We start from the raw sequence: 11958 nt of genomic DNA, 5'->3' as shown, positions 1-11958 counted from the left end.
GTGCCAGTGCTGATTGAAATGAGTTTTTATTCAGATATTATGCATAATAGATCACTTTCACGTTGGTATCACTGAAGGTATCAAAACTATGAATGAACACATGTGGAGTTATGTACTTAACAAAAAGTGGAGACCTGGCCTCCACAGTCACCGGACCTGAACCCAATCGAGATGGTTTGGGGTGAGCTGGACCGCAGAGTGAAGGCAAAGGGGCCAACGAGTGCTAAACACCTCTGGGAACTCCTTCAAGACTGTTGGAGAACCATTTCAGGTGACGACCTCTTGAAGCTCATCGAGAGAATGCCAAGAGTGTGCAAAGCAGTAATGAGAAGGAGACCTCGATTTTCATTAATGGGGGACGAGTTGGGAACCCGTATGTCTCCGTGTGGAGTAGGTGGGCGTCTCATTCTGAACGTGATTATTACGTTTTTATTAAGAGACGGTGCGCGCCCCCGATGGGAGGGTTCGTGCCCGCGCATTCAGGCAGTTCCAACACCGACTGCGGCTGCAGCTGATGTTCTTTCACAGCGAAAACTGATCATGGTAAGAAAAGCTCTCTCTCTCTTTTTTTTTTTTTGCTCTCGGACTGGTGCGTATCGGGTCGGTGTGAGAAAGTGTCCGTTCTGCTGCATCAGATCCCGATGGCTTCTCTCTCCGGGACCGAGCGACCGGGCGACGGCGGCGAGGAAGAGGAGTTCGGCTTGCATGGTAACCAGCATGCCTCCCGAATGTAAACACACAAGATCGTAAATAATCGATGTAGGATTAATGATGAATGAATGAACGTCAGGGTTCGAGAAATGTCCACGCCACCATTAACTCCGCATGAGGACTTCTGGCCAGCTGAGAAGGTAGGAGAGGAGAGCCAACAAATCCATACCTGGCCACCACATCTGCTTGTTATAATGTGTAAAGTAAGAAGAATTTCTCTGGGTTGACCTAAACAAGAATCCACATGTTAATTTAAAAAAAAAAAAAAAAAAGGTGTTTAATAAAGTTGTGGTCAAGCCCAGCAGCGTCCCACCTTCATTAGATGTTCATTAGATGTCAGCGGAGTGATGATCAGTAAAGCCCCTCAGCGCCAGGCCCCAGTCTCGGGGTGTGAAGTGAGTGTATCTACAGGACCTGTCATCTGTGTATCCCTAAGGAACTGCTCCACAGCGGGCCGCAGCGGGCCGCCGGGGGGAGGCGGTGGTCTGTGGTGTGAGGAGGCTGAGCACCATCTCAGAGAAGGACGCGGGCTCGCTGGGAGGGAGCGAGTGGGCCGGGTCACGGGCGTCCCTCTGCTCCTCCGACAACCACTTCAGCCGCAGCAACTTTGCCTCCACCGAGTCCCACTTGTCAGATTCCAGAGGTACAGGGCGGCACGTTTTACCCACGATCCAGACAGTGCACGACTGTGGATGTCCCCACCAATGGCCAGCGGTTTATGTTGTTTTAAATATTCAATGTACAAATATATTTTCTTCAGATCTAACATTATCGCATCTGTTGCTGCCAATTACCTTTTTTATGGCTTGCCTTACATTTTTTATGAAGTGGCGTCTTCTGAGGAGCACAGAGTGCCAGCAGCTATTATCTTCTGCAAGTGGGGGGTTAGCATTGTAAGAACTGAGATACCGGTTCCATTTTTAGTCAAACGCCGTCAGGTTTTCAAATAAGCCAGAAGTTAGTGATGCAATGTGGATACGCTATCGGAAACTCTGCAATATTTTAAACATTGAGGTGGTCCTATTGCTGATGTTTGCCTTTTTTCCCGCACCCTTCCATTAACAGCACTTCATGCTATCCATCTCCCGGCACTCACCGCTTCTTATAACGTAATTACAGACCCGCTGGGGTTTGTGCCCATAGCTGTGCTGTTTGGCCACCTTGAATACTGACTGCATGCATTCATAATTGGACTTCTTCCAGATCATTGTAAATTGAAAGCATGCATCACATGCAAAAAAAAAAAGGATGCAGGAATATTGTATTGGATGCAGGAAAAAAATTAGTTTTTGAGTGACGAGGGCCATATTTTGAAGCTCTCCACACCGGCAGATTTTTGTAATATAGTATAACACTGTATAGTTTATCAACAAGGCTCTCCATTTCATGTGGCTGGACTGCCTACCGGGTGTGGAGGGGACAGGTGTGTGATGGGTGGAGACTGATGAGCAGTGGGGCAGGGGGCTATGGTGGCAACGTTTATTTCTTATATAGTCCAAAATCACGTACAGTATGTCTCAATGGGCAAGGAAAGGAGGCGGACCCGTAATCAAAAGGTTGCGTGTCTGTCATGTCTGCCCAGTGCATGGGTTAAATGCAGAGACCACATTACACTGTGTGCACTGGGTGCTGTGCTCTCACTTTCACTTTAAGAAGCAAGGAGCTGCCAGATCTCTCTCTCATGCACACACTGACAATGGTATTTATTGGCCCCTGCTGACGCCTTCCTCCAACAAAACTGCAAGGGTCCTGGGGAAAGGGTGGCACCATGAGGCACTATGGGAAGAAGGGAAAATGGATAATGTACCTTGGCACACTGGAATAGGTGTTGAATACCAAGCATCTGTGGAACGTGTCTTATCCACGGGACACCTTCAGAGATCTTACATAGTCCATGGCGCATGGCTCAGAGTTGGGGTGTGGAGGATCTTCACAGCTAGGTGTTTAAACCCTGTGGCAGGTGAATGGCATTTTTTACAGAGTATCTCCTCTCTCGCTTTCTCTCTCTCTCACGAACACAGATGACTGTGCATCTGTCCTGCTTGCCTGTCTCTACTGCAACTTCTACAACATTGTGGTCATGCTGCCAGGGATGTGTGAGAGATCTGTGATCCGATGCTGTCCATCTTACAAGTACTACCAGGTGTCCGGTGAGAAGACTCAGGTGGACGACTGCTGCAACTGTAACCTGACACTGGACTGTAGCCTGTGCAACTCCTGCCAGGAGGCCGGTGAGTTGCTGGAGCTCGCCATGGAGATATCAGAGGTGTGCTACCGCTGACCAACACGTTCATGGCTTGCATGGGAAGAATTGAGAATGGACCTGTGTGCATGGCTGTTACTATGACTACTGCGGGTGACAGAAGGATTATATCAATATGAAGGAGTATTAAAGTATACTTAAACTTCCATCTTGATGTCAAATTTTTTTTTTACGGACAGTCCAATGCAGGGTGCGCACACGCAGACACACACACACACACACAAGTCACTCACACATTCACACCTAGGGACAATTTCATCGCCAATCCATCTAGTGTATGTGCCTTTGGACGGCAGTAGGAAACTGGAGAGCCTGGAGGAAACCCGCACGAACACAGGGAGAGCATGTGAACTCCACATACAAACTGGGATTTGAACCTTGGCTAACCGCCACACCACCTCATGTCCACATTATTTTTTTAATTTACGAAAATTTAATTGCACCTAGAAATATGTCACATGCACAATCATCATTAGACGTGTTTCTTTCTCTTTTTATCACTTATTAATGTAAATGCTGAGGATGCCTTTGACTTTAAATAATGTCAGCGCTTAGCTGTTATAACATTGTGCACACAATTAAATGTGTCCTCTGCATTTAACCATCACGCTTAGTGAGCAGTGGGCAGCCATGACAGGTTCCTGGGGAGCAGTGTGTGGTGACGGTACTTTGCTCAGTGGCACCTTGGCGGTTCGGGATTTAAACCGGCAACCTTCCGATTACAAGTCCTCTTCCTTACGCACTAGGCCACCACCGCCCCTGTTTGAGCTCATGCCCCTGGGTTTATGACACATATGACATTGCTTCTTATTCAAACTTATAGTTAAACAATAATGACTGCTCAGAAATCTGGCTTCATGGAACACCTTTCTGATCGGCAACTCGCTGACTTCTTGTGAGACAGCAGCACCACCATGTGCCCCTAGTGTTAAGTGCATGGCCTCAAATTTAACCCCATGTTTTTGGCAGGAGTATGATATATTTACTTAGCCAAGGTTTCATTTTTCCTGCGAATTCCTAACATTTGAGGAATTGTGATCAAAGAGTGAAACTACGTCGAGATGTTAGTTAATGGCAAAATGCTAGATTAGTTTTTTTTCCAAAGAAGCAAAGACATTTACCTAAATGCCCTTATTTAGATGTACTTCATATAAATATGCTTTATTATTTGTCAGCTGAACCAGTGTACTCACCAAACTCACCCATCTACATCAAAACCCATTTATTGTAATGTTATTAAAATTGTACAGCAACATGTGAACATCTGGCAACTTTCTTGCTCATGAAAGCTGCGTTTTTAATTTAGATGCATATTTTTTATCAGGGCATTTGAAGATGTCAGGGGGGAACGTTTAAAGACCATGCATTTAGCCATCTACGTGCTAACCTGCTCCTTTAAGATGGGATTGGAAGGGGCGCCTTTATCCCCTTACTACCCAATTTAGTTTTGGCAGGAAACCAAACACGCAAACAGAATTCATATTGGGAAGACATCTTCCTGTCACTGCACCACAGGCTGCTTCAGATTTAGTCCTTTTTGAACAGATAATGGAGAATGAGCCAAATGCCCCCCAAGTAGACACACAGCACACCGAGTTCAAATTAGTGCAAGTCAACGGCACATGGACACGTCAGGATGGAGAAAGGCTGGACCATGGCGGCCACCTCTCAGCTGCCAAAATGTAAGTAGCCAAACACTTTGAATATTGGTGTAACAGTGGCCTTTACATACATCTCCATTAAGAAGTTGCAGAGCGCTGTATCAGTTATCGTTATTATAATTATTACTTTTGAACAGTTTGCCATAACAGCGTCCTTAAAGCGGCCATTTCACTGTAGCCCCGTTCGCTCTGCTATTTTGGACATGTCCCTCTTCAGCAGGGAGGCATGGAGAATGGCACGGTGTGCATAAATAGAGCAGCAGACATGCTTCCTCTGATAAGTGTGTTGCAGCATGTCTACTGTTTTAAATATACAGAACAGTCCAGAATAATTCAGCTGAGGCAACACATGAAATGGTTTACGGTGAATTTTACACATAGAAGGTCTCAAGGGCATCCCATGTTGCTGGGTGGTTGGTGGTTTAAAATGACGTCTGGCACTGAGGATGCAGATTGCTCTCCCCTAGTGTGTGTATTAGAACCGGTAACTATTTCCTGTCAGATTCAAACTGCTACTTTTAATGAATATTGTTTTTTTATTAATATCTTTACTTTCTACTCCTTGTTATTAGGCAATTTTTTTGGCATAATTGTACATGAAAGCTGATTTAACCTAATTGGTCGTTCTCAAAAACAGACATAAACACACACAGATCATACAATCCCATTTGTTGAATATAGAAGGGAGGTAAACAGGGCTTATTTCATCTTTTTCTCTGGTTGCACTCTGCATAATGCTCATTCACACTGAATACATATATCAGCTGTTAAGTACTTTTACACTTGTATTAAAAGTGAAGTGAGGTCCAATTAACTTTGCCCAAAAATGGTTTTGGCCTTTAAAGTGCTACATTTCACTTTAATACTTTCAGGTTGTTTCAGTGCCCATACCTTTTCGCTTTGAAAACTTCCTACACAATTTTAAGAATGTGTGCACTTAGTACTTCTGAAAATTATATACAATTTCTGTTAAACATCTACATTTACAGCATTTAGCAGACGGCCTTATCTAGAGCGACTTAGTTACAGGGACAGTCCCCCCCTGGAGCAACTCAGGGTCTTGCTCAGGGACACAATGGTGGGACTTGAACCCGGGTCTTATGGTTCATAGGTGAGTGTGTTACCCACTAGGCTACTACCACCAGGCTAAATAATTAGTGTGGGTCAAGTGCACCACAGAATTCGTGCCATTTCTAACACAACATCAAGGTTGGTTTGAGCTGCGAATTAACATCAAGATGATTTTTTTGGCATGGCTCAACGTATCAGAGGAGGCATCCGCTAGTTCGTATTGATTCATACGGGCGGAGAACTAGCTGTGATGAGATAAAAAATGAGGGGGGTGAAAAGTACAATGACGCTTCCCATTCCAATTCTCAGCTATGAAAGCTCTGCAGGAAACAGACTGTCCTGGACCATAGTCAGCCCTGTGGTCTTCACCTACCGCATCATCCAGTGCGAAAATATACTTGACGTATCAAATGACACTTTGCTTTTTGGCCATTTAGAGAAGACTGAGCAACGGACAGCACTCAGAAATGGTGACAAGCCCATAAAGCGCTTTGTTGTCATTGACGAAACTGTGAACAACATATATGGGTCAAAAGTGTCCCATTATTTTGAGGCCCGAAATGTCCAACACTGTATACTCCCTTTGCGCACAACTGAGGAAAATAAATCAATGGAGCTTGTCACCATTATTTTGGAAGAAGTCCACAAATTTGGCATCGACAGGCGCGATGAGCCCATCCTTGCCATTGGTGGAGGGGTGTGCTTGGACATTGTAGGCCTGGCTGCTTCACTGTACCGAAGGAGAACTCCATACATCCGCATCCCAACCACTCTGCTGTCGTACGTCGATGCAAGCGTGGGGGCAAAAAACGGCGTCAATTTTGCCAACTGTAAAAACAAGCTGGGCAGCTACGTCCCCCCCCGTGGCAACGTTTCTGGACCGGTCTTTCCTTGAAACAGTTCCTCGCCGTCACATTTCCAACGGACTGGCTGAGATGCTGAAGGTACTCTGTGCATGGCTGTGAATGGAGTAACACAGGGAATTGCACTATTGCACTGTGCAGTGAATTTTGGATTTTTGACACAAAATTGACTAACCAAATTACAAGAATGCACAATCCACATTTTCCACATACTTCCTGAAGTTCATGCCCCCTTTCACGGCATTCTCATGTTTATTCTGTTTCAAGTCCTCGGACGCTTCAAGTCCTCCATGGTGATCGGAGCAGCGTTGCAGTCAGATGCAGCATCCGCGTCCACCAGAATTGCCATAGAGACCATGCTGGAGGAGCTTGCTCCCAACTTGTGGGAGGACGACCTGGATCGCTTGGTGGATTTCGGGCATCTAATCAGTCCGGAACTCGAGATGGTTAAATATGAAAAGACACCACTAATAATGAACACAAAACCGTACTATCGGATGATTAAGAAAATATATGTATTTTAATTTAATTCCATTTTTTTCTTCTTCTGTAATCCATTTACGAACAACATTTGAGACCAATGAAATGAAACATTTGTTTCATTTGAATTATTACAAATAATAATCAGGACAATCATTTAGTCTGTTTTAAATGAGTTCAGTTTGTAACTCAACTCTTCCTGTATTTCATGGCCTGTCTGTCACTGATACCCTGAAGAAAGTGCTGCCCACCCTGCTGCATGGAGAGGCGGTGAACATTGACATGTCCCTCATGGTATATGTGGCGTGTGAGAGGGGTCTGCTGTCTAAGGAGGAGAGGAGCAGGATTGTCCGGTGCATGCTGGGACTGGAGCTGCCCGTATGGCATCATGACTGCACCCTGGCATTGGTCAAGAAGGCTCTGAACCAAAGGCTTCGGCACTCAGGTGGACTGGTGAGGATGCCCTTACCCACAGGACTGGGTCAGGCAGGTATGGGGGCTTCAGAATCAATTTGGTGCAAAACCTTGATTTTGTACGTATGTGGAGCTACATTGCATCATGTGAGATTAAGTACCAAAAACAACATATTTATTTTGGGGTTGATATGGGGACTATCGCTAAATTTGCCAGCAACAATCATTGCCATTTTTGTTTATGTGATAAATATTTTTTGTGACTGTTTAAAGGTTAAAGGCTCAATGTTATATCATTTTAGTCAAGAAACAAGGACAAATTTGGTTAAATTTAACATAGGAGTCATGCCTCTAGTAACAACAAACAAGCATTTGCAATTTGCTTCCGCCATCCAGACACACAGACATTTTAAATATTATGTCATAGGAACACAAATCAATAGAGGGACTTAAGTTAAAGACAAAGCTGCATGAAGAAGTGCAGGACATTTATAAGTGCCTATGAGCCATTGGTTCTTAGGGGATATAAATAATAATCTTTGAGTGCACTTATAGTTGTCAGACATTGTCATTTCTTTATTAATATTAGCTGACAGCCATGGTGTGGCTGGATGGGGCTCACACACACCGAATCAGAGCAACTCATCACAATTTGTAGAACTTGGTGGTGATGCAGTGGGAGCGAGACCACACGCTGGGGCGATACAGTTCACGCGGCCGCTCGTGGGAGTAGCATATGGTGGAGTACTCCTTGCAAAAGAAGATGTAGGTTGGACACAGCGATGGCACAATGAGGAATAGGGCAGGCAATTGATTAGCAGCATTGGGTTCCAAAACAGTCAAGGGCAAATCCTGGAGAAGACTCAGCAAGATGTTTATACACGATGCCAACCCTGACCGGTCTGCTTCTGGATGGTCCTCCTTGTTGGAAATATAACAAATTATATTTGTTTCTAATAATTTTCCAGTCACGACTGTGGGCCTGTTTATCCCTGCTGTAGCTGACAAATATATTTGGAGTTTGCAGAGCGTTCAGTTTGTATTTACAAAAGTTTTGCTCATGGAAACAAATAAATCAAGTCTTACATTGTCCAGCTCTAGTTGAAAAAAAAAAAAGCAAAACCAAAAACACTCTTGTAATACTCTTCATTAACCATATAGCAGCATCACACACTACAGAACTACATACCATCCCAAATCAGAAAAAGATGGGACAGGGTGGAAAATGTAAATAAAAAAAGAAAGAAAGCAGTAATTAAAAGATTTCTCTTAACTTTTATTTAATTGCAGACAGTATGAACACAAAGTAATTCGTGTTTTTTCTTGTCAACATCATTTGATTTTTAAATAAATTCTTGCCATTCAGGCTTGCAACACATTCCAAAAAAAGTTGAGACAGTGCAGCATTTACCACTTTGTACAGTTCCCCTGTCTTTTAACAACACTGAAAAGAGGTTTAGGCATTGAAGAAGTGTTGCAGGTGTTAGTTTGTCCCATTCTTCTCGCAAAAAAACGGTACATGGTCCTCGTCTACGCAATTTTCATTTCAAAATGCGCCAAACATTCTCTATAGGAGACAAACCAGGGCTGCAGGCAGGCCAGTCAGGCATCAGCACCCTCTTCTTACGCAGCCATGCCTTTGTTATGCATGCAGTACGTGGTTTGACATTGTCTTGCTGAAATAAGCATGGGCGTCCCTGGAAAAGACGTCGTCTTGAAGTCAGCATTTGTTCCTCCAACACTGAGATAAACTTCTCAGCATTGATGGTGCCATCGCAGAAGTGCAAGTTACCTTTGCCGAAGGCACTGACAAAACCCCATACTATGACAGACCCTGGCATCTGACCACAATACACGTTTCCACTTCACAATGGACCATCCCATTCTGGACACTAGTATTTATATTGGGCTTCCTTTTGGCACAGTCCAGTTTTAGCTGGTGACTTTAGCGGAGTGACTTCCTGAAGTAGTCCTGAGCCCACGCAGTTATATCACTGTTGATGAATGATGGTTTTTAATGCAGTGCCATCTGAGGGCTCAGAGATCACGGCCATTCAGTTTAGACTTGCACCCTTGGCCATTGCGCGTGGTCATTTCTCCAGATTCCCTTATCCTTTTCACTATGTTATGTGGAGGGAGGAATGCCCAAATCTCTTCATATCTCTCTTTGAGAAACATTTTTCTTCATCATTTCAAAGATTTTGGCAAACTGGTGATCCTCTGCCCATCTCTGCTCCTAAAGAAGAAGGCCTTTTGTACCAAATCATGATTGCAATAACCTGTTAACATCACCAGTTTCAAAACACATTATTATTTAGTTATTATACCTCATTACTACCCCTGAATTTTTGGAATGTGTTGCAAGCCTGACTGGCAAGAATGGGTGTTCATTAACAAATCAAGTGATGTTGACCAAAAAAAAAGATGAATTATCTTGTGTTCATACTGTCTGCAGTATGACTTAACTGCTTTATTTTTTAAATTCACATTTTCCACCCTGTCCCAACTTTTTCTGATTTGGGGTTGTACTTATAATGCGTATTCTGTCTGTTGTTCCTTACAGGGATCTTTAATGACACCAGTGATGAGACTCTGCACCAGGCCTTTTGCAGATGGTGCGATGATCTTGGGGAAGGACCAAGAAATTCAACAGCCTCTCTTCATCCTTGAAGTTGTGAAATATTTTGGCCAAAAATTCTTGACTGTTGAAAAGTGCAAGTGCTAAATGAGGAACTAATGTTGATAGTTAATGATTCAATTAAAACGGTTAAATATTGTTATTTGTAATTATTAAGTATTATTTTTATTACACAATGTATGGTAGCTTAAAATGTTCTGTCAGAGTGGTCAGATCTAATGGATATTTTATATGGAACAAGTGAAGTGATTTTCAGTGTGAAACACAGCACAGCACACACTGCACATGGTGAAATTTGTCTTCTGCTTTTAACAATCACCCTTGGTGAGCAGTGGGCAGCCATGACAGGCGCCCGGTGAGCAGTGTTTGGGGACGGTGCTTTGCTCAGTGGCACCTTGGCGGACCAGGATTCGAACTGGCAATCTTCTGATTACGGGGCTGCTTCCTTAACTGCTAGGCCACCACTGCCCCATTATGTCACCTGTTATTACCTGTTTTACGACAAACAATAAACATTTGCACGCAAGTAATGTGAAGATCACTGATATATATATATATATATATGTGTGTGTGTGTGTGTGTGTGTGTGTGTGTGTATATATATATATATGTGTGTGTGTGTGTGTGTGTGTGTGTGTGTGTGTGTGTGTAATCATTGGACCCGAATGGATTAAGGAAAAATATATACAGATATAATATAAAATATAATATAATATGTAATCATTGGAACTGAAAGGATTAATTAAAGAATATATATATATATATATATATATACACACACACACACACACACACATATATATATAAATATATGTATATATATATTCTTTCCTTAATCCTTTCAGTTCCAATGATTACAGACAGAAAACCCATACCCATGCCTGATCCTTCTCATCAGCTACTCAGCTTTTTCCAACAGGAAGCAGTAGATGTGCAGGCTGAGCAGCAGACAAGCTAAACAGTGGTTTAATTTCTTGAATCATTTTATTGCAATTTTATTGCATTCGTTAAATTTTAATTTTTTTTTACACAAGAAATCAAACCCCACCAGTGTGAGAAAAGAACGGACAATTTGCCTCAACAATGGCATGATTGCCAGAATACTTCAATTCTTTCTTTAAAAACATCAACTAATGCTATGCCAAGCTTGCGAACCACAATAACAGAATACTTGCCTTGCATTTGAAAAAACAAAAAGGAACTTCATTTTGGTAACACATTTTGGCAGTATATCCACTGTATTACATTCGGAGATAGCTGAACATGCTCTGTATTTTCTATTTTCCAGGTAATCATTATTTTACCAAATGATATCTAATGGCCTATGTTCATATTGCAAATTTCAACCTCAATACACAAAGTATGTCTAATCTACACACACAGATTATAATCTGGATCGCACAAAGCCTTTACAAAATTGTTTCTAATGATTGTTTTTGACGCTGCATTGCTAATTTCCCCTTTGGTGTGGAACATGAACACAAACTACTCTTCATGTGGTCGATGTAGTATGCACCAATCCAAATCAAAGGATATGTTTGATATAGCTTATGAAGGCATATTCACAGAACACAAATATAGCAGAACACCAACGGCATAGAAATAGTGATGAAATGGCTGTTCATTTGTGGGGACTATTTCAAAAAGTGGTACTGATGGTGAGAGAGGGAGGATGATTTAAGGAGAGGATTTGTTTCTAGACTTCTTGCTGTGCATAGTCCAATCAGATCAGTTTCTTGGGAAATATGGAAGCTCATACATGATGATAATGATATGCGGCCCTCACTCCAAAGCTATTGTGTGTGGCAACATACATTCTTTGTTAAATTTATAATTTGACATTTGATTCCACACACC

The 11958-nt window shown here is 42.7% G+C and overlaps 1 protein-coding gene and 1 pseudogene across 1 annotated transcript; both read left to right on the top strand.

Annotated features, from left to right (window-relative positions):
• The first annotated feature begins 300 nt into the window (after nucleotides 1–300).
• On the top strand, nucleotides 301–3188 carry LOC114798223 (uncharacterized). Its single transcript, XM_028993743.1, has 4 exons — nucleotides 301–543; nucleotides 636–708; nucleotides 1148–1354; nucleotides 2733–3188. The coding sequence occupies exons 1-4, from the start codon at nucleotides 301–303 to the stop codon at nucleotides 2990–2992; spliced, it is 783 nt and encodes a 260-aa protein (XP_028849576.1). The 3' UTR covers nucleotides 2993–3188.
• Nucleotides 3189–4461: 1273 nt separating this feature from the next.
• LOC114798626 (2-epi-5-epi-valiolone synthase-like) lies at nucleotides 4462–10453 on the top strand (annotated as a pseudogene).
• The last annotated feature ends 1505 nt before the right edge of the window (nucleotides 10454–11958 follow it).

Source organism: Denticeps clupeoides, chromosome 10, assembly GCF_900700375.1.
Source record: "Denticeps clupeoides chromosome 10, fDenClu1.1, whole genome shotgun sequence".
NCBI classification, from domain to species: domain Eukaryota; kingdom Metazoa; phylum Chordata; class Actinopteri; order Clupeiformes; family Denticipitidae; genus Denticeps; species Denticeps clupeoides.
The sequence above is the reverse complement of the archived record's forward strand: the minus strand, read 5'-3'. Positions and strand labels throughout refer to the sequence as shown.

What these genes read in the sequence shown, in the direction of transcription:
- LOC114798223 (XM_028993743.1), top strand. Translation starts at nt 301, where the DNA reads ATGCCAAGAGTGTGCAAAGCAGTAATGAGAAGGAGACCTCGATTTTCA. An exon ending in AGAGGAGTTCGGCTTGCATG is followed by an intron (nt 709 to 1,147) that starts GTAACCAGCATG and finishes TGTATCCCTAAG; the next exon opens with GAACTGCTCCACAGCGGGCC. An exon ending in CCACTTGTCAGATTCCAGAG is followed by an intron (nt 1,355 to 2,732) that starts GTACAGGGCGGC and finishes TCACGAACACAG; the next exon opens with ATGACTGTGCATCTGTCCTG.